Source organism: Oryctolagus cuniculus, chromosome 6 (assembly GCF_964237555.1).
Source record: "Oryctolagus cuniculus chromosome 6, mOryCun1.1, whole genome shotgun sequence".
NCBI classification, from domain to species: Eukaryota; Metazoa; Chordata; class Mammalia; order Lagomorpha; family Leporidae; genus Oryctolagus; species Oryctolagus cuniculus.
The window spans coordinates 2,549,541-2,571,300 of NC_091437.1; the positions used below are offsets into that span (position 1 = coordinate 2,549,541).

The 21,760-nt window shown below is 56.7% G+C and overlaps 1 protein-coding gene, 1 long non-coding RNA gene and 1 pseudogene across 3 annotated transcripts in view; 1 reads left to right on the top strand and 2 right to left on the bottom strand.

Moving 5' to 3' along the window:
- LOC127485501 (uncharacterized) overlaps nucleotides 1-1,023 on the top strand; it is a 178,624-nt gene extending 177,601 nt beyond the window's left edge. Inside the window, exon 2 of the long non-coding RNA XR_007912513.2 lies at nucleotides 257-1,023. This is a non-coding gene — a long non-coding RNA (uncharacterized lncRNA). The remainder of the gene's footprint in view (nucleotides 1-256) is intronic.
- A 5,630-nt stretch (nucleotides 1,024-6,653) lies between these two features.
- LOC138850047 (ral-GDS-related protein-like) lies at nucleotides 6,654-15,317 on the bottom strand. 2 transcript variants are annotated; one of them, XM_070075780.1, is made up of 13 exons: nucleotides 15,127-15,317; nucleotides 14,686-14,748; nucleotides 13,192-13,385; nucleotides 11,775-11,968; nucleotides 11,368-11,636; nucleotides 10,511-10,726; nucleotides 10,075-10,178; nucleotides 9,558-9,627; nucleotides 8,699-8,773; nucleotides 8,215-8,289; nucleotides 7,653-7,682; nucleotides 7,180-7,301; nucleotides 6,654-6,962 (listed from the first exon to the last, which is right to left on the bottom strand). In XM_070075780.1, exons 1-13 carry the CDS (start codon nucleotides 15,262-15,264, stop codon nucleotides 6,899-6,901), a joined length of 1,614 nt encoding a protein of 537 aa, XP_069931881.1. In that variant the 5' UTR covers nucleotides 15,265-15,317; the 3' UTR covers nucleotides 6,654-6,898. The 2 variants fall into 2 exon arrangements, with proteins under 2 accessions (XP_069931881.1, XP_069931880.1); XM_070075779.1 differs by having other exon boundaries at nucleotides 7,653-7,685; nucleotides 15,127-15,316.
- A 5,011-nt stretch (nucleotides 15,318-20,328) lies between these two features.
- LOC138850040 (olfactory receptor 6F1-like) lies at nucleotides 20,329-21,486 on the bottom strand (annotated as a pseudogene).
- Nucleotides 21,487-21,760: the final 274 nt, after the last annotated feature.

The window sequence follows — 21,760 nt, forward strand, 5'->3', positions numbered from 1 at the left end:
TGTGTTTCTCTGTGTAGCACACCCTTAAGCATCATTTGTAAGGCTGGACCAGTTGGTGACAAATTTTTTGTTTTTGTTTGTTATGGGAGGTCTTTATTTCACCCTCATTGTTAAATGAAAGCTTTGCAGGGTACAGTATTCTGGGTTGACATTTTTTCTTTTAAGACTTGGACAGCAAAGCAGGACTCAGACACTTGGAGGGGTTTCCAGTACCGTGGATCCTTAACTCTGTGGTGCTTTGCTTCAACCCACGAAGGCTTTTAGGATTACCCCATCAGTCCAGCATTGTGGCGCAGCAGGTTCAGCCACTGCTTGCGACACCAGCATCCCATACCCGGTGCTCCACTCCTGACCCAGCTCCCTGCTAATGAGCCTGGGAGAAGCAGAAGATGATCCAAGCGCTGGAGCCCCTGCACCCACCTAAGAGACCTGGATGAAGCTCCTGGCTCCTGGTTTCAGGCTGACCCCAGCCCCTGCCACTGCTGCCATTGGGGGAGTGAACAGAGGATGGAAGACCTCCCTCTCTGTCTCTCCTTCTCTCTCTCTAACTCTTTCAGATAAAGAAATAAATGTTAAAAAATACAACATTTTTATTCTTGAAAAATCCAAAATAGTTTATGGTGAACTATCCAATAATCCCCTCCCCCATTACATCTCTGTTCTTCAAAATCAACTATTTGGAAATGTCTCAATCATGTAGATTCAAGAATTAGAGTTATTCTGTCAGTTGAAAAGTTAACGTTGATGTCCCAGCAATTATTTTTGTGCTTCTTTTATCATTTTATTGTTAATTTTTTATTTATATAAAGAGAACAGATTTCATGTATTTCATAGGTACAATTCCAAGAAGACAGCCACGTTCCCTCCCCCATCAATCCCCTTCCTTCATCCTTGCTTCCTTCCTTTTTTTCTTTCATTTTTGCAAAAGCATGATTTCAATGCGCTCTATAATCACAGGCTTAATGTACCACTAACCATAGCATTCAACAAGTAAAAAGTAGTCAAAAAAAATTACTCCAACAATATTCTGAGCTCTTACTTCCCGTACTTTATTCTTCTCCGTATTGAGGCACAATGTGATCCAACACTAAGTGGCGTTCAGGCCCCGCATCAGGCGCGGGCCCCAGTCCCTGCGCCCACAGCGCTGGGGGCGGGAAAGGGCGCAAGCCCAAGCTGGAATCCAGGGTCTCCTGTGCAGGGCTCTCCCTCCTCTCCTGTTCTGGCCGGGCTGCAATCTCGCTCGCGGCCAGTAGGCGGCGACATCATCTGACAGTCGGGCTCCTGACACAAATCCTTTGAGCAAGGAAGTATTTTGTAAAGTAAGATGAGTCCCGTCGCTGCAGTTGTATTTAGGGAGAGAATTCGTGTTTAACCGGTTGCTAAGCACCCGATTGCTGGCATGTCTCCATCTTTGAATGATGATCTCTGCGCCCAAGGCAAAGCCCTGACTTCTCACCCTGAGCAAAGCTTCCTGCCTCCTGAGGCGCCAGGGGAACAGGTGAGAGGCGCTGACTGCAGAACCGCAGCTCTCAACTGTGGCTGAGTGGGGAGCCCCGGCAGCGGACAGGACCCCCGACACCTGTTCTCACCCAGGAGGTCCTGGTGAGTTGGCCAGTGAGGCTGGGGACCAGGCCTCGCCCAGCCGCCGGGGGCCCCTGGTGCAGCCCAGGGGAGAAGCTGGCCCTGGGTCAGCTCCCGCCGCCCTGTCTGCAGCTGCTCCCTGGACGGCTAAGCCAGCGGCAGGCAGAGCAGTGGCCCCCTGGGCAGGCTGCGGCTGGCTGCTGCTTCCTGCATGGCCGGGGACCTCGCGTCTCCCCCCACCCTGAGCCGTCCCTCCGGGCAGTGAGAGCAGGGCAGAGAAGCTCAGCTCCACTCAGCTCCACACACCAGCCCTGGGGACCTGTTTGCTTCGTTCTGTGACGGGGCCGCGGGGAAGCAGGTGCGGAGTTGGCCAGGGCCGGGAGGGACAAGCAAAGGCTGCGTCTCCCTCCTGGCTCAGGGGCCAAAGAGCCAGGCGTGGGCCCTGGGGGCTCAGCAGCCAGTGGTGGGACAGAGTGCAGGAGAGGAGGTGACGCGGGGGTGCGCCCTCTGACCCTCACCCAGGCGAGGCGGCTTTCATTTTTCCTTCTTAAATTTGTGTGTTTGTTTTCACTTATTAGAAACGCAATTGCAGAGAGAGAAACAGCTTCCACTAGCTGGTTCACTCCTCAGATACCCACAGTGGGCCATGCCGAGGCCGGAGAGCCCGGAGCCCAGTCTGGGGCTCCCCATCAGTAGCAGAGACCCCGGAACTTGGGCCCTCGCCTGCTCCTCCTAGGAGCAAATTAGCAGGAAGCTGGTTGGGAAGTGGAGGAAGCTGGACTTGAACGAGGTGGGCACAATGCCCACCCTGGTAAGATGGTTTTAACAGGAGAGGATATTCAGTACACAGTCTCTTCAGTGCAGTCACACGTGAGTCAGCAGAGGCACTGCACCCGTGGTCACACCTGGGTCAGCACAGGCCCTGCACTTGGTCACGTCTGGGTCAGCACAGGCCCTGCACCCGTGGTCGCGTCTGGGTCAGCACAGGCCTTCCACTCATGGTCACACCTGGGTCAGCACAGGCCCTGCACCCGCGGTCACACATGGTTCAGCACAGGCCCTGCACTTGGTCACACCTGCGTCAGCACAGGCCTTGCACTCATGGTCACACCTGGGTCAGCACAGGCCCTGCACCCGCGGTCACGTCTGGGTCAGCACAGGCCCTGCACCCGTGGTCACACCTGCGTCAGCACAGGCCCTGCACCCGTGGTCACACCTGGGTCAGCACAGGCCCTGCACCCGTGGTCACGTCTGGGTCAGCACAGGCCTTGCACTCATGGTCACACCTGCATCAGCACAGGCCCTGCACCCCTGGTCACACCTGGGTCAGCACAGGCCCTGCACTTGGTCATGTCTGGGTCAGCACAGGCCCTGCACCCGTGGTCACGTCTGGGTCAGCACAGGCCCTGCACCCGTGGTCACGTCTGGGTCAGCACAGGCCCTTTACCCCTGGTCACACCTGGGTCAGTACAGTCTGCATGTGTGGTCACGTCTGGGTCAGCACAGGCCCTGCACCTGTGGTCACGTCTGGGTCAGCACAGGCCCTGCACCCGTGGTCACATCTGTGTCAGCACAGGCCCTGCACCCGTGGTCACGTCTGGGTCAGCACAGGCCTTGCACTCATGGTCACACCTGCATCAGCACAGGCCCTGCACCCGTGGTCACATCTGGGTCAGCACAGGCCCTGCACCCGTGGTCACATCTGGGTCAGCACAGGCCCTTCACCCATGGTCACACCTGGGTCAGCACAGGCCCTGCACCCGTGGTCACGTCTGGGTCAGCACAGGCCCTGCAACCGTGGTCACACCTGGGTCAGCACAGGCCCTGCACCCGTGGTCACACCTGGGTCAGCACAGGCCCTGCACCCGTGGTCACGTCTTGGTCAGCACAGGCCCTGCATTTGGTCACATCTGTGTCAGCACAGGCCCTGCACCCGTGGTCACGTCTGGGTGAGCACAGGCCCTGCACCCGTGGTCACGTCTGGGTCAGCTCAGGCCCTGCACCTGTGGTCACACCTGGGTCATCTCAGGCCCTGTACCTGTGGTCACACCTGGGTCAGCACAGGCCCTGCACCCGTGGTCACGTCTTGGTCAGCACAGGCCCTGCACCCGTGGTCACACCTGGGTCAGCACAGGCCTGCACCCGTGGTCACGTCTGGCTCAGCACAGGCCCTGCACTTGGTCACATCTGTGTCAGCACAGGCCCTGCACCCGTGGTCACGTCTGGGTCAGCTCAGGCCCTGCACCTGTGGTCACACCTGGGTCAGCTCAGGCCCTGCACCTGTGGTCACACCTGGGTCAGCACAGGCCCTGCTACCGTGGTCACACCTGGGTCAGCACAGGCCCTGCACCTGTGGTCACGTCTGGGTCAGCACAGGCCCTGTACCCCTGGTCACACCTGGGTCAGCACAGGCCCTGCACCCGTGGTCACGTCTGGGTCAGCACAGGCCTTGCACTCATGGTCACACCTGCATCAGCACAGGCCCTGCACCCCTGGTCACACCTGGGTCAGCACAGGCCCTGCACTTGGTCATGTCTGGGTCAGCACAGGCCCTGCACCCGTGGTCACGTCTGGGTCAGCACAGGACCTGCACCCGTGGTCACGTCTGGGTCAGCACAGGCCCTTTACCCCTGGTCACACCTGGGTCAGTACAGTCTGCATGTGTGGTCACGTCTGGGTCAGCACAGGCCCTGCACCTGTGGTTACGTCCGGGTCAGCACAGGCCCTGCACCCGTGGTCACATCTGTGTCAGCACAGGCCCTGCACCCGTGGTCACACCTGGGTCAGCACAGGCCCTGCACCCGTGGTCACACCTGGGTCAGCTCAGGCCCTGCACCCGTGGTCACGTCTGGCTCAGCACAGGCCCTGCACTTGGTCACATCTGTGTCAGCACAGGCCCTGCACCTGAAGCCAGGAGCTTCCTCCAGGTCTCTACGCGGGTGCAGGGCCCCAGGACTTGGGCCATCTTCTACTGCTTCCTCAGGCCATAGCAGAGACCTGGACCGGAAGTGGAGCAGTCGGGAATTGAAACCAGCACGCTTATGGGATGCCGGCACTGCAGGTGTGGCAGCTTTACCCGCTAAGCTGAGTGCCGGCCCCAGCAACAATGTTTTAAAATAAATTAAAAATAACTATTTGTTTGAAAGGCAAGGTGAGTGGGAGATCTATCTGCTGATGGCCCCATATGCTTGCAGCAACTAGGGCTGGGCCAGGCAGGAGCCAGGAGCCCAGAATACATCCAGATCTCCGGTGTGGGCGGCAGGGACCCAAGCACTTGAGCGAGCGTCCGTTACCTCTCAGGTTGCACTAGCGGGGAGCCAGATGGGAAGCAGCGTAGCACACCAATATGGCATGCAGCTGTCCCAAGCAACGGCCTACCCCACAGCACCCCATCACGCACCCCTAATGTCTCTATAAAAGAGGTTCTTCAGTGACCAACACCTGCAACAATGCTCAAGTTCTTTAGGAATCAGGTACACTCAGATGGAGCCTGAAAGCACAGAGCAGTCAGGTAATCACAATGGGAATGACAGCACCATTTGGCAGGGTCACGGCCATGCAAGGGAGCTGGTGCTGTGGGTGTGCAATGCTACAAGCGTTCCAGGAACCCGGCAGTGTCCCCCAGGGTGCAGAGATGCAGCTTCTATGCTGTAGCTCCTCCACTATGTACATACCTGACAGATCTGTGCCGTGTCACCAAAACCTGTGCCAGAGTTTAAATACCAGCACTCAGAGCCCCAACCGGAAAACACTGCCATGTGCCTGATGGTGACTACTTACGCAGTGATTCAACGGTGGCAAAGGTGAGACACAGCAAAGTGCAAGAAGACAAGTTCAAGTCAGCCTTTGGAATCAGAAAGGCCAGGTCGAGTCCCTGCCCTACGACATCATTTACAGCAAACGTCAGGTGTCGGTTGGCCCGACCGTGTGTCAGCGCTGGTGCCTGAGGCCCTGGGACTCCCCTCAGGTGTGCCTAGCTTTTGCAAGGCTGGTGGCTCCCAGGTGTGTCAGGAACGTTTCCTAAGACAGCTCTGCCTGAGGGGACTTGAAGACAAATGTGCCGTCCACAGGCACAGGTGCTGACCCTGCAGCACTGCTGTCGCCTCGCAGGTTGAAGATGCAAGTTCCAGTGAAAATGTGGGGACATAGAAAAATTAATACAGAGAAGATGGAGAATGAGAGACCAAAGCAAGTGTCAGGAAGGGGCACCTGCTGCAATGAAGCCCAGCCCTTAGTGTGTCCATTATTTCCAGAAACAGACAGCTTGTTCCTACGAAAATAAGCAACACATTCATTTGGATGTCTCAGGGATACTAGCCATTAATGTGTCCCGTAGTGATACAGACATCAAAACAAACTTTTATGATCAAGCATTTTGACATTGTGGTAGTATTTTTACCTTCCATCTAAAATGCTTTTTATTCTTTTTTCTATTTTTAAAGATTTATTATTTTACTTATTTATTTATTTGAAAGCTAGAGTTAGTGGGAGAGATAGAGAGGTCTTCCATTTGCTGGTTCACTCCCCAAATGGCCACAATGGCTGGAGCTGGGCTGATCGGATGCCAGGAGCCAGAGTTTCTTCAGGGTCTCCTGCATGGGTGCAGGGGCCCAAGGACTGGGGCCATCCTCCACTGCTTTCCCAGGCCATAGCAGAGACTGGATCAGAAGGAGAGCAGCCGGGACTCAAACACACCCCTGATGCCAGCACTGTAGGTGGCAGCTTTACCCACTATGCCACAGCACCAGCCCCTCTTTTATATATTTAGAAGGCAAAGTGAGAGAGAGACCTTCCATCTGCTGGTTCACCTCCCATTGGCCCACCACAGTCAGGCCAGGCCAGGCTGGACCCAACATCCTAAACCCAGGGCAGCAAATGCAGGAGGAGTGAGGCAGTGTTTTTACACCAGGCATCACATGATCTGCCAGCTCCTCTTAGGAGAAGAACCTCAGGGAACCTCAACCAGCGAGGTGCAGCTCCAGGAGCTGCAACTAGGAGGGGCCCATGTCCGCAGCACATTTGCACGGGTGGAACACCGCTCACAACCTCAGATATGGGGAAGCAATGACGAGGAATAATGAAACTCATGGTGCAACATATTTATGTTAACTTTAATAAAACTCTACTAGGGAGTTAATAACAGTGACTATAGTTAAATGGAGGAAAAGAGAAAACATAAGAGGGGCAATTAAACTGATACAATGCAGGCCTCAGCTTCACAACAGGGAGGCCACTGTCCCAGGCACCAGGCTCACAATGAGCTCAGATCTGCCCCTGAGGTCCCAGGCACTTGGTCACGAGGGCATCACGATGGTGTTCATGGCCTTGAGGCTGCTGTGGGCTTCTTGACAGGGGGCTCCAGCTGGCGGGACAGGGCATAGCTAACGGAGAGAGCACAGCCATGAGTCCACCAAGAGCCTCAGCTCAGGCCTCCCTCCCAGGGCCTGTCCAGGAGCTGCAGTCCTGGGGCCAGCAGTGCCCATGGGACAGGGCCTGCTGCCCACCAGGGTCCTGGACGATGCTCCCCGCAGCTGCACAGCAGGGAGAGCCCTCCCCACCCCCACACTAGGCTTCACCTGATTCCTGCCCATCACTCACCTCTCCTTCTCAGTGAGAAACTCCACAGACCGGAACCACACGCCAAACTCCTCATCACGCTTAAAATAATACTTGCTCGCTGCCACCTGCAGTAGTTGGATTTCTTGCAGGACTTTCATTTCCTGGGGATGGAGGGACACACAGGACACTGTCAGGGCCTGGGCTGGGAACGCTGTGGGGACCTGGTAGGGGAGGGGCTGTGGGGTTCTGGGTGTTTCCTCTTAAGAGGCCTCCTCCCCTCCAGCCCATGCAGGCCCCACCCTGGCCTCCGATGGGGGTGCAAACAGCCCCTCCCCAGGCTTCTCCTTGATTCCAGTCCTCTACCCGCACCCGCCCTAGGGATGGGTCTCCCCGTCATGTGCACCCAGCCCTCCTAATAGAGCAAAGCTGCAGGGGTGATGCATGGGGTCCCGACCGGGGCCACCTGTGACCCCCAGTGCCCTCCTGCCCTGAGTGAGGCCACAGCTGCTCACCTTATTCAGTTTCTGGAAGCTGACATCAGCCTGCTGGAAGGCAGACAGAGTCCATCAGAACCGCCCCCAGCTGGGCCCAGCCCCGACCCTCCCCTTCATGAGGCCGTCAAGGGGATGTGGGTGGGAAAGGACAAGGATCTGGGTGAGCTCTGGAGAGGGGACCTGGCAGCTGAGGCTCAGGCACCTGCTGTTCTCCCCTGCCTGGTGACAGGAGGGAAACAGAGGCTGGGATGGGCGAGGGTGCTTGGCCATGTCAGTGCTTCCTGACCTTGCTGGGCCCAATTTCTCTTCTGCCCATGGAGCCTACCCGAGGGGAGGCCAAGGAGGCTCAGCCAAGACCTTGTGTAGCTTTGTCCCTCCAGGAAAGGGAGGGGCACCCGGTTGGAGGCCCCGACACTCCCAGGGCAGAGGCAGTGAAGCCCCAGCCCCAGGGACGGCTGTGAGGTTCAGGAGAAGGGGGGGCAGCGCTGAAGGCTAAGAGCGCAGTCCAGACTCTCCCCACCCCGCCCCGCCCCCAAGCCTCAGGGACCCGGCCCACCCCACCTGCCCCAGGATCACTCACATGCACAGAGTCCCCCATCACAGTGTCCAACATCACCAGGTATTTCAGGTAGGTGCCAAGAAAGGGGACGACTCCCTGTGCCACAGGGGGTGGTGATGAGCACCTGCTCTCAGCTGCCCCCCGAGCCCTGGCCCCAGAGACCCCTCCACCCCAGCTCCTAGACCCTGGCTCATGTCTCCCCTGGGAGCCATCCAGGACCTTGGCAGCCTCCTCCATTCTCCATCCTCCCAGCTACTCCCAGGACAGCAGGCACCCCTAGGACTCCTGCTGGGATGTCCAAGGGCACACAGGCCGTGTGACCCCCAGCACCACCTCAGCCCCAAGTGCACTGAGAGTCCAGCTGCCCCAGGCCCTGGCTCTGGTCTCTCTGGTGGAGGCCACTGAGGCAGTGTGGGGACTGCAGGGAGGGCTGGAGGTGGAGGCCCTGCTCCTGTGGCTCGGGCCCCGGTGTGACGGAGGAGTCCCCTCACCCGGGCACACGCACCTTCTGTTGTTTCCGCAGCCTCATCTGTGCTCTCTGCGGATTCTTCTCCCGGGCAGCAAGCTTGAAGGCTCCCTTCTGCCAGGATCAAGGTCAGGGTCTTAGGGCCTGTCCTTCTGACCCCTGCCCACACCTGGGCCCTCTGCTGGGGCATGGCATGTCTGACCCCCTCCCCCAAGTGCACTCTATCTGGATGCTGTGGCTCCCACCCTCACTGGGGGCACCTTGAGCAAGGGGTCTCCCTGGGTCTGCTCCTTGACTGGCGAGGGTGCTGGGCGCCCCCCCACCACAGCTGTCCTGACTCAGCAACCTACGCCTGCCCTCCTCCTCCTCATTGTCCCCTGGGAAGAAGGCCAGGCCCTGCACCGCGCATCACCCTTCCTGGTGCCTCACCGACCCCCATGAGCCCTGCACAACAGGCTCATCAGCCCCATCCTCTACTTGAGAAATCAGAGGCCATGGGCAATGACCAGCCCAGGGCTACACAGGAGAGCCTGCCCTGCCCCCAGCTGACCGCCACCCCACTGCTTCACCCCAACTCCAGCTGCACCCCTGGGCAGGAGTCCATCAGGGCTCTCTGTGTCCTGGTCCCTGGCCAGGCACCACCATGGAGAGAGAGGGCCAGGTGGTCTCAGGAGGCCTGGCTGACAGGTGCTGGCCACCCAGCCCCACTGTATGCTCATCCAGCCCCAGCAGGGTTGAGCATGAACCACAGCTTCTGCTGCACATCTCCCCTGCCACTCAGGGAGTGGACCCCAGGGATCATCTCTAGTGACAGGCAGGGCCTGCACAGGCTCTGGGTGGCGACACTTTGCTCCCTCCCTACCCCCCAAGCACTTGCCCCGCCTCCCAGCCTCCCTACCTTGGTGAGTCGATCTCTGCTCAAGCCATTGTCCTTCTCACACAGGCGCTCAAATTTTTTGCAGCTTTTGCTGTGGAGATGGGAAACCAGGAAGAGCTACTCAGTGTGATGGGAGGATGGTGAGTGCAGCTCCCTTCACTCGACAGCAAGGAGGATGTACACGGCCCAGGTGAGTTCCCCACTGAGTTCCCTAAGCCCTGGTGCCCAGGGGACAGGAGGGGAGCTCAAGTGGTTCTCCTGGGCCCCTCCCCTCCACTGAGCAGCACCGTTCTGCCTCAAGTTCACCTGCACAGGGAGCTCCGGTGCTGCCCAGGAGCACTATTAAAGAACTGGTGTCTGACAGCAAAGCAAATATCCTGTGGGAAAAATTAGGCAGAAGGTCTAGGGGTCTCGAAGGTGCCATTCCCCATGCCTCCCCTTAGAGTCCACGTCTGGCCCCTCCCAGAGTCATGGGGGTTAGTGCTGAGTCCTAGGGTCCCAGGTACACCCTGGTGCTCCTGTGGGAGAAGGCACCCACCTGGAGACTTCTCCCCACGTCTCTTGCAGGCGACAAATTGGGGAGGTCTGCAGAGCAGTGAGGATGGCATGGGCCGAGGAAACATTCCTGAGGGTCTGGCACTCCTGGAGAGCAGAGTGGATGAGGGAGAAGTCACCTGATCCCCCTGGGCTGACATCCCCCTGCTGCATCAGATGCCCACAGAGCCACAGGAAGGCACGAGGGCACTGTGGCCACCCTCACAGGGAGAGGATTGGGTTCAACCCACACAGAGGTTCAGGTGGGAGGGGAGCATGCACCCCTGGGGGAAGTGAGTCAGGTCAGGCCCCTCCCTGCCAGGAAGGGCCCAGGGTCTGTGCAGGGTCTTCAGCCACAGGGTGTACTCCCGAGGGCTGATAAAGCAAAGTGGCCATTCCCAGAGTGCAGTGAGCGAGGGCCCTGGTTGCCCGCAGCTGACCTTGGCCACCTTGATCCAGTGCTCCACCACACGGGCCCTGTCCGTGGCCTTCATGCTGGGGTCCCCCAAGCATGTGGTTACTACACAATTTGTCACGCAGTTGAACTGCTGCACAGTGGCATGGACAGTGGAGGCCAGGTGTTCCTTGCCTCTCTTGTTGCTCTTGGTCCAGACGGAGCCCAGGCAGTGGAAGGGCACGACCTTCTGGAACAGCTCCTGGGGAGGAGAGTGTCCCATGGGCACAGCCACCCCCACTCAGAGTGCAGGGCTGCTGTGCATGGGCCTCTCAGCGGTGGGAGCAGCAGACCACTGAAGGTGCCTAGAGCCCCACGGCCCAGAGCCCATTCTTGGAGAGAAGACACAGAGGTACTTTCTCCGGGGCATCCTGGCCAACTCCCCATCCCTCGGCCCATCGCCATCAGCCCTGTGCTCCTTGTGTCCATCCCAGCACACCTCCCTCTGGTAGCTACAACAAGGGGCTCTGTTTGCGTGTCTGCTCTGGGACCCCGTCCAACTCTGAAGCCTGATCAGTGCTGAGACAGGTAGGCATTCTGGGCAGACCGGCAGGGACGGGGGCCTGGCTGCACCTCAGTGAGTGCCCTCCACCACCACTGGGCCACACCGTGCCCAGCTTTCTGTCTGTCGCTCTGTGCACCTGGCATGAGTGTGTCCCATCTCTGCTGTGCACAGGGGACACGTGGGTTAGGACATGAGAAACGAGCCCGGGTCACACTGGGGCTGAGACATGAAGGCTGGGCTGACTCAGAACACTGGACTCTGGCCAGGGCTTGTGTGGGACAGCAGGTGCCACAGGGACGCCGTGGTCCTGGCCCTGCCCAGCAGAGCCGGCTGCTCACCGCATCCAGAAGTGTGAGCTGTTCTGCCATCGTCCTGGGGGAGAAGGCGGTGATGTCAACCATCTCCGCCCCAGGCAGCTCCTCTGCAGTCCCAGCCCAGCCAGAGGAGGCCTGTGGAGCTGGCCCTGGTGCTGATTGTGCGCATGGGGGCAGGCCCCGTGGGGAAGCTGGCCCTGGCTCTGGAGCAGGTCCTGGCTGAGCCAGTGGTGCTGCAGCTGGCTCCAGAGCCAGTGTGCAGAAGGGTGCTGGCCCTGCACGCAGAGCAGGAGCTGGAAGAAGAGAAAGGGTCGCCAACGTGAATCACCTTCCAGTGACCTCTGCAAACCCCGAGAGGTCGCACTGCCTGGAAGGGGATTCCAGCCCCAAACACCACCCCTGAGAGACCTGCAGACTGAGCTGCCCCTCACCGTCTGCTTTGGCCTCAGGGTGCTGGGTGTGTCCGGGCAGGGCATACAGAAAGTACACCTGGGTCCCCAGGTCTCCTCCAGGTAGGCTGACAGGCTTGCAGCCCACCTTCATCTTCAGCAGTGGAAGGCTGGTGTTGCCATGGAGCTCTGCCTTGTACAGGTCTCTGCAGCGTCCCAGGAAGGAAGCCATGTTGCTGGGGACACAAGCGAGGGCAGCAGGGTCAGAGGCTGGCCTTGGCCGTCACACTGCACTGCCTGGGGCCCCTCTGTGGTTCTGGGGCCCTGGGCATGCCTCTGCCTGTCCAGAGCATGACCCCACCCCCCAAGACTTCCTGGGCTGCCCTGGCCGTGGGAGACCTGGTCAACAGGGCTGGTGCACACCCCGTGGTGACAGCCTCCCAGTGACCTTTCCTGAGGGGAGGTTCCCCAGTGCTCAGCACGGAGGCTCCAGGCAGACTTAGGAGCAGGTTTCTCAGGATCTCTGTAGGTCTGGGCCTCCTGGGGCAGGGGCGGGGATGGGGTTTGTGGGTGGAGCTGGGAAGCACCTGTCCTGGGCATGGACCCCTGGCTGCTCTGCGCCCCAGCCCCCCTCTCCTTTGCAGGTCTGGGACCCCATTCCTAGCTCTGTTCTCCTTCCCTTTGAGGGGAGTCCTCGGGCCTCGGTGCTCTCAGAGGAGTCACAGGAAGGGGGAGATCCACACCCTGTCTGTCCCTCCCCAGCCACAGCCCTCATTTCGCTCCCACAGTTTGCAGGGACAGAAGGCCTCTGACTGGACCCACAGTCCGTGACGTCCTAGTGGGGCCTGGGCTCTGACATTCTGGCAAGACCATGGGAGGACGATCCTCTCCCCTCTGACCCTGTGGACAGGACCCGGGCAGGCGTTCAGTTGGGGAGTCTAGGTCCTCCCAAGTCTAGAGGCCCCGGGAATGCTGTCTGCTTTGCTCGCTGAGCTGTGACACGTGTCTGTAAAGTGACTGCCCAGTTTTTAACATTCACTTGATGTGGGGATGAACCACACATGGAACCTTGCCAGAGAGCTGAGGGGCCTGGGCCTCACACCCAGTGCCTGGGCCCTACTCTGTCTGAATCAGTCACTGGGGCTGGGAGGTCTCCTTTACAGATGGGAAAGCAGGGCTGCTCTCTGTGGGGTTTTCCAAACCTCGAGGGCCGTGGGCTATTGAGTCCCGAGGGTGCAGAGACCAGAAGAAGAGGGATGAGTGCAGCGCCAGCAGCCCTGGCCACAGAGCAGGCACCAGGCCCCTGCCATGTCTGCAGTCACATGGTCCCTGTCAAACCCTGAGGCTCACGCCCACACCACCCCACTTCTCAGAGGAGCACACAGGCACAGAGAGCCACGGCTAGGGGGCTCTGGCACACAGCAGAGGCCCCATGTGCCTGGAGAGCACAGACGCTCACCTATGGAATATCTGGTCCAAAAAATACGGAACAGTGCTGAAGTCACCATATGAGCACAGCAGAGTGGACAGGTGAGCGATGGTTCTTCCTGGGGAGGCTGGGACCAGGGATTCCTCCAGCTTCGCCCCGGTGCCTGGCTGCAGGCTCCGCAGGGGGCAGACCTCCGCCAGGTGCAGTGTGGACACACCTCCAAACTAGAGGGGACCAGCAGATACAGGAGTCAGAGGTGGATCCAGGGACCCCCGACCACGGGAGTCTGGGCTGGGAGAAGACCCCCTCACAGAGGGCATCCAGCTGCACCAGGTGACTCCTCACATCCCTGAGGGTTGGGAATGAAAGGCCGAAAGTGACTTTGTTGACCACACAGAGAGCAGCGTGGAAGAGTCGGGAGGGCAGATTATACCCCCAGGGAGGCCAGCAGCTGGGAGCAGCAGTGCAGAGATGGAAGCTGGCAGTGTCCCGGCCACAGCCCTTCTGCACGGTGATCTGACCGTGGCTGCTCCAGGGGACACCTCAGCCCCTCTCCCCAGCAAGTGCTGTCTGGGCCTCTGTCTCAGCAGGGCATTAGCTCCTGTGAGAGCGACAGGGACGCTCTGACTCTGCGTCCCTGAGTGCGGTTGCATGTGCCATGTGCTCCTGAGGAGGTGATGGACGTTAGGCCAGGCCATGGTGTGGGCCCCAGGTCTGCCGTGCTGATAAGGAGAGGGGACAAGGACACAGAGAAGCACGGGAGAACACGAGAACACGTGAACGGAGATGGACATGTACAAGCAGGAGACACAGGGACATCCAGCCCCCAGCACTGTGTGCAAACTCCTGTGTGAGAGCCGCCCTCGTGTGGGCCCTGGGCTGTGACTGCCCAGCAGACCATGCTTCCAGGGGCGCTCTCTGAGGCCGTGACCTGCAGCAGGGCAGCCGGGGACGAGCACTGGAATCCCAGCTGAGCCGCAGGACAAATGTCCTTTCTCATGGAACAGGATGGAGTCGGGTGGGGGTTCCATGGCTGAGACCGAGAGACACACTGCCGACACGTGCATGTAGTAGTCTCTCTCTCTCTCAAGGGTAAGCCTCACCCCTGTGTGTGGGGTTTGGGTTCTCCGTCTTGGGTTGTGGGGAGGTCTGGAAGCACAGCGGAGCTGACCCCTGCCTGGGATTCCCGGGCTGGGTGGGAAAACCGTGCTGTCCCACACGCGGACGTTCTTGACTTCATATCCAGGGAACCAGTAGTAATCTGTCCCCTGAAAATCCCACCAGGACCTGACATGGGGTTGCCATAACCCAGCTGTCAGTGGGCAGCAGAGGGGCGAGATCTCTTAGGAACGAGACTGGGGTCAGTCACTCTGGTTGGAAACACCAGAACGGGGCCCAGAAGTACCTATATCCAGGCTCTGGTCCTCGGCCCAGCCTGCTCATCTTGAGTCCCCGCCTGTGTATCTCCCTAGGCCCCTCCCTCAGCCCAGCCCAGCACTGTCCATGGCTGTTGGCCTGACGCACCTGTCCATTGCCTGAGAAGATGAGTTCCTCATGGGAATCATTGCTGATCTCCAGTGTGGAGCCCTGCAAACAGAGTGCCCAGAGCCAGGCCAGAAGGTGTCAGTGTCCCACAGGAGACACCCCGTGAGTATTTCCACTCCCCAGGTCACATACGTAGGGACATCTGGGTATACCCCCAGCCAGGAGGACTCCAGGTGACACAGGAGAACTCAAGTGTAACCCCTGAGTAGACAAAATGGCCCCCAACACCCACTTTCCCATCCGCCATCCCTAGAATGGGTACAGACGACACCACAGCTGTCCTCCAATGCCTGAATCCTGGTGCTGTGTGGGAAGGGTCCCTCGTCTTGTCCCCTTCGTGGGGACGGGAGAACAGCCCACGTGGGTCACCAGAGACTCCAGCCCTGGACGGGACTTTCCGGGGCTGCTAAACCCTGTTACCTGTGGCTGCCTCCTCCCCCATGGCCACAGGCGTCCATAGTGAGAGCTCAGCCAGCATGTTACACGCTGGAAGAGACCTTCATTCTGGGCTTTGGCTCTGTGAGAGCCTCGCCTTGAAGGGCAGCAGCAAGGGAACATAGTTCTCCCTGCAACGTTGCCTATCAAGTGAGGTGGCAATGGCTACCACTAGAATGTGGGTGCCTGGTTACCAGAGTTCCATGTTCTGTTGTGGCCCGTCACCAAGGAAGTGAGGTCACTTCCTCCAGGTCCAGTACATGGACCCTTCCAGCAGGAAGAGCTCCCAAGGCCCTCTGGGCTGCTGACTCTTCCTCTCCTGCCCGATGCCATCCCCTTGACTGTGCACAATTCTGCAAACACAGCCCCATCCCTCAGTGCCTGGGAGACCTGGATGGGGTCAGGATCCCAGGTTGAAGGGCACTCAGTTGGAGTCTAAACCTCCTTTTTCTATCATTTCCCAAAGACAGTCCTGCTTCTTAGGAAGGCCCCTAAAATCCAAGCTAAGGTCAGTGAGGAAAGCCAAGGGCAGTGTCTTAGATGAGCCCTAAGTTCTTAGGCCATCTTCTGCTGCTTTCCCAGGCACATTAGCAGGGAGCTGAATCAGAAGTGGCACAGCTGAGTCACACACTGGCACCCCTATGGGATGCTGGCACAGCAGGTGGTGGCTTCACCTGCTAAAGCACAGCACCAGCTCCTGTGTGAGCTTTTATTTAGAATGCTGAGATTGAATGGTGGAACTCGCGGCAAGGTCATGGCATCAGCTGGAGTTTGAGTGAGCCATGGAAGCCCCAGCGTGGGCCAGGGTCTTCTCCACTCCACAAGGGTGGCCCTCCATCCTGAGTCGGGTCTGGTCCTGGTTGTTCCCATGCTCAGACGCTGCCCCCCAGTCAAAATCTCTGAGCTGGAACCAGTGTTTGCACTCTGCCCTGCTGTAAGGACAGAGCTGCCTTCCCACGTCTCAGACACCCCCAAGCCTTCAAACACGAGTGTCAGCTTCAGGGGGCTCCTGAGCACCACATGGTTTCTCTCCCAGCCCCATGCTGCAAAGTCTGGCCTGCTTGCCACGGAGCCCCGCTGCTCTCCAGACCCTGACCCCGCCAACGGCAGTGTGTCAGAGCAATCAGAAACCTGTAGCCTGATATCAGGGGTCTTTCCACAATTCTTTCCACAAATCTTGTTTTTCTTTTTTTAAGATTTATGTATTTATTTGAAGGCAGAGTTACAGAGAGGCAGAGGTAGAGACAGAGAGGTCTTCCATCTGCTGGTTCACTCCAAATGCCCGCAACAGCTGGAGCTGCTCCAATCTGACCAGGAGCCAGGAGCTTCTTCTGGGTCTTCCACATGGGTGCAGGGGCCCAAGGACTTGGGCCATCTTCTATTGCCTTCCCAGGCCATAGCATAGAGCTGGAGGGGAAGTAGAGTAGCCGGAACTTGAACCAGTGTCCAAATGGGATCCTGGCACTGCAGTAGTCTTACGTTTCCTGCTCTGTCTCCTACTGAACTGGTCACATTCTGTTTTTACTGAAACTTCTATTTTTTATTTGCTTTACACTTTTTATTGAAAACAGTTGCAGATAAAGTAATTCATATTTTCCAGATCCTATTTCCCTTTCTCTCTCCTCAGAGATATTCAGTCACATTTTCACATTTATTGCCTTAAAATGTACCTTTAAATATCTCAGAGTTTTATTTTATTTTTTTTAAAGATTGATTTCATTAATTTATGTGAAAAGCAGAGTCACAGAGAGAGACAGAGATTGTTCATCTGCTGGTTCACCCTGTACAATGCGTGCAACACAGGGCTGGGCCAGGCCGAAGCCAGGAGCCAGGAGCTCCATCTGGATCTGCCACGTGGGAGCAGGGGCCCAAGCATTCTGGCCATCTTCTGCTTTCCCAGGCTGTGAGCAGGAGCCAGGAGCCTGTTCTGGATCTGCCACATGGGTGCAGGGGCTCAAGCCCTTGGGCTGTCTTCTGCTGCCTCCCAAGTGCATTAGCAGGGCGCTGGATGGGAAGCAGAGAAGCTAGGACTGGAATCGGTGCTCTGATATGAAATGCTGGTGTCGCATGGCAGCAGCTTAACCCACTGCACCACAATGCTGGCCCTAGAGCATTATTTTAGACTTTGTTTTGTTTTTTGAAAGTTCCTTTTACCAACTTAAATGTAGGACTTTAAATCCATTATTGGCAGGTTATGTGTTTGGCTTAGCAGTCACTATACCAGCTGGGAGGCCCAAGTCCCACTTTGCAGGGCCTGGGTTCAAGTCCTGCCTCCACTCTTGATGCCAGCTTCCTGCTGAGGCACACCCTGGGAACAGCAGTGGTAGCAGATGTGGTCAAGTCCCTGCTGCCCATGTCGAAGAGCCAGATGGAGACCCAGGCACCTGCCTTTGTCCCTGGCCCAGCACCAGCTGATGTGGGCATCTGGGGAGTGAGTCAGCAAATGGGACAACTGTCTGTGTCTCAAATACTTAAATAAATGGATTAAATCTGTTACTGCTGATTAAACTATTCCATCCACTTATTAATGAAGAACATACTGTCAAGTTTATTCATTCATTCATTTTATTATATTCTGCCTTTCTCCCCTTATTATGTGAAGGGAGAGTTTTTTTTTTCTTATTCAGTGATTTTCCTGATTATATATAAACAGTGCCTTCCATAGTTGCTTGGCAAGTATTTGTTGGATGAGTAATATGCTTTCAGTTAGTTCAATCCCCAACCCTTGTCCCAAAACAAGTCATAGAAGCCAGATTCCTCAGGGCAGGCACTGTGGTGTAGTAGGTTAAGCATCTGCCTGAGGCACAGGCATCCCATAGAGGCACTGGTTTGAGTGCTGGCTATTCTACTTTTGATCCTGCTCCCGGCTGATGGCTTGGGAAAGCCGTGGAAGATGGCCTGAGTGCTTGGGAACCTATGTGGGAGACCCAGAAGAAGCTCCTGGCTCCTGGCTTAGGGTCAGCTCAGCTCTGGCTTTGTGGCCATTTGGGGAGTAAACCAGTGGATGGAAGACCTCTCTCTCTCTGTCTCTCCCTCTGTCTGGCCTCTCAAGTAAATAAATAAATCTGAGAGAGAGGCAGAGAGAGAGAGAGAAAGAGAGAAAGGAGAGAGAGAAAGATTCCTCTTCCAACCTAGGAAAATGCCTCTCTATTCTCTCCCTGGAGAACCTCAAGTGACAAGTGCCATGCCATGTACTGGAGCTGGGTATGGACTCCCAGAGGCTGAGAGGGGCTGAGCAGCAGGGCCAGGCTGGGCCCCCTCCGTTTGTTACCCTTTGAGCCCAGTCTTGCTTCCCAGTTGCTTCTCTACAAGGCTGTGCATTCTTCACTGAGTCTAAGCCTTAAAACACACGGCTGTGGGGCCGGCGCCGTGGCCCAGTAGGCTAATCCTGCGCCTGTGGTGCCAGCATCCCATATGGGTGCCAGTTCTAATCCCAGCTGCTCCTCTTCTGATCCAGCTCTCTGCTATGGCCTGGGAAAGCAGTGGAAGATGGCCCAAGTCCTGGGGCCCCTGCACCCACGAAGGGAGACCCAGAAGAAACTCCTGGTTCCTGGCTTCAGGTCAGTGCAGCTCAGCCGTTGCAGCCATTTGGGGAGTGAACCATCGGATAGAAGACCTTTCTCTCTGTCTCTCCCTCTCACTGTCTGCACTCTACCTTTCAAATAAATAAAAAAATCTAAACAAAACAAAACAAAAAAACATGGGCCTCCCTGGGTCTTTGGGCCATCCTTTCTGACCAAAAGTGTAAATCATGTGCACCACTTTTCCCTCCCACGGTCTCTTAGGAGGCAGACTTTCTTTTTTTTTTTTAAGATTTTTTTAAGTTTTTTTTTTTTTTTATTTTGACAGGTAGTTACAGACAGTGAGAGAGGGAAAAAGGTCTTCCTTTCATTGGTTCACTCTCCCAAATGGCTGCTATGGCCAGAGCTACGCCAATTGGAAGCCAGGAGCCAGGTGCTTCTTCCTGGTCTCCCATGCGGGTGCAGGAGCCCAAGCACCTGGGCCATCCTCCATTGCCTTTCTGGGCCACAGCAGAGAGCTGGACTGGAAGAGGAGCAACCGGGACTTGTACTGGGTGCCCATATGGGATGCCGGTGCCACAGGTGGAGGATTAGCCTAGTGCACCATCGCACTGGCCCCAGGAGGTAGACTTTCAACAGAGACACATCTTTGCCAGGGGACTCGGTCTCAGTTAAAACATGTTCTCCTATGTCCTTCGAACATGCAGCCTTCCCCGCCCCATTCACTTACAAAACCAGGAAAGGTTCCCAATGATGGGAACAGAGAAGTCTGAGGGCAGCTGTTCCCAGCCCCCGCCTTCCTCCTGGGGGAAGAACACAGCCCCAGCCCGCTCCTCTGCCTGGCTCTGTTGGCCAGCCCCCGACTGCAGCGTCTATCCCCAGTCCTGGGAAGTGGGTGAGGGGAAGTGAATCTTCCTGGGTGCATGGCTGAGAAGGCAAGGCCTGCTTCTGGCTCCTTAAGATGGGGTCTTTTGGAGGGAAATTAAAAACAAAAACACTCTAATTATTGTACCCCAAGGTTATTTTTCTCTGAAACTCTAATTCTGTGGGATAGCACCTTGACCATGGATCATCATGGGACTTCTATAGCTTTACTCAAACCCTTTCAGTCCTGGTGAATCTGACGTGGCATCTTGTAAGTTAGCAGCTTCCCCTGCCATCTGCATCTATTACCGTACCTCACCCAAGAAAATATCATGTGGGAATAATGGCACTCTCATTTCCATTATGAGTTCATGCATTTTCCTGTCCTAGTTCTTACACCCCAGATTTACAAGGTGATACAAAAATCTTACAAAGAACGAGAACTTGGAGTTTTAGTAATGCACGCTTCACACTGAGTATGTGTCCCTAATGTTATAAAAAAAAAAACTCGAAAGAAAACCCATGTCAATATACAACTATTTCGCTTGGACAAGATAGTTTGCTTCTATCAAAAACTCCTGTTCCCCTCCTGTGTGAGAAAGGAGAGCTCCTGCACACAGTGTTTCCCTTGATAGGTCTGATTTTGTCTTTCAGGTGTTTCCCCTTTGTTTTCTCCCTGCTGGAACCAAAGAAGCATCCCTGTCACTCTGTGGTGCACTTGGAGCCATGATCAGAACACCTGCCATGCTGCAGGAATGGAGAGCCCTGCAGTCTGGGGGCCAGCACACAGCACACCTCCCCGTCACACCGTGAGGAGTTTACCTGATTTCCACTTTCTCAGCAGACTCTCCCTCACCTCCTTGTTCCGGAGCGTGTAGATGAAGGGGTTGAGAACGGGGGTCACCACGGTGTTCAGGATGTGGATGGCTTTGCTCAGGTCCAGGGCGTCCTTGATGGAGGTTCGCACATGCAGGAAGATGGTGGACCCGTACCACAGGAGGACCACAGTGAGGTGGGAGGAACACGTGGAGAAGGCCTTGCTCCGGCCACTGGCCGAGGGGATCCTGAGGATGGTGCTGATGATGTAGACGTAGGAGACCAGGGTGATGAGGCATGAACTCAGGATGACCACACAGGTGATCACGAAGGCCACGAACTTCACGGCTTGTGTGCTGGTCAGACCAGGGCGATCCAGGGCGTGATGTCGCAGAAGAAGTGGTTGATGGCATGGGGACCGCAAAAGGACAGGCTGCTGACGAGGGCAGTGGGTGCCATGATGGCCAGGAAGCCACAGGCCTAGGAGCCCAGGGCCAGCCTCAAGGAGAGCAGACTGCTCATGATGGCCCCGTAGCGCAGCGGGTAGCAGATGGCCAGGTAGCGGTCATACGCCATGACAGCCAGGAGGAAGTACTCTGTGCAGCCTAAGGAGAAGACCAGGTACATCTGCAGGAGGCAGCTGGGGAACCCTATGTCCTGGCTCCTCCCCAACAGCACGGCCAGGGCTTTGGGGACCACGGCGGTGGTATACCAGATCTCCAGGAAAGAGAGGTTGCTCAGAAAGAAGTACATGGGAGTGTGTAACTGGGGGGCAGTACCCACGAGCACCAGGATGGCCACATTCCCACCCACTGTGAGGACATACATCACGAGGAACAATGAGAAGAGGGACAGCTGGAGGGCCTGGGGCCCCGGGAAGCCCAGCAAGACAAAGTCCTGGGCTAGTGTCTTGTTGTCTGCGTCCATGATGCGTCCCTGTCTCTCAGTCCTAGAAAGATGTTGACTCGTGAACAAGTGCCAGCCAGCAGCCAGATGCACACAGAGTCTCAATGGGGTTTGCCAAGTACCTGCACTGTGTTCAGAGGTAGAAGGCGTGGACACCACCTGTTTGATGACACATGGAATCAGGTGCTGTCATAACCGATTAGCAGTTTAGGGAAGTAATGTGCAAAGAATTTTACACTTCAGGTCCAATATTGAAGTCCAGCCTGTGCCTCCATCATCCTACATCAAACACAACCCAATGCTGTCATAAAAGTACAACCAAACCCACAAAGGTGGTCATTCCACGTTGACTCCGTTCTTCATATTTTAACCGGATTCCGCACGACCTTTGAATGTAAGCACACAATTTTGTCTTCATTCAGAACTCTGTCTGGTTTCACTCGTGTGTGAGAGTCATGACTTCCAAACTGATTTTCTAATGTACAATCTCTGTCTTCAAAAAGAACGTGGAA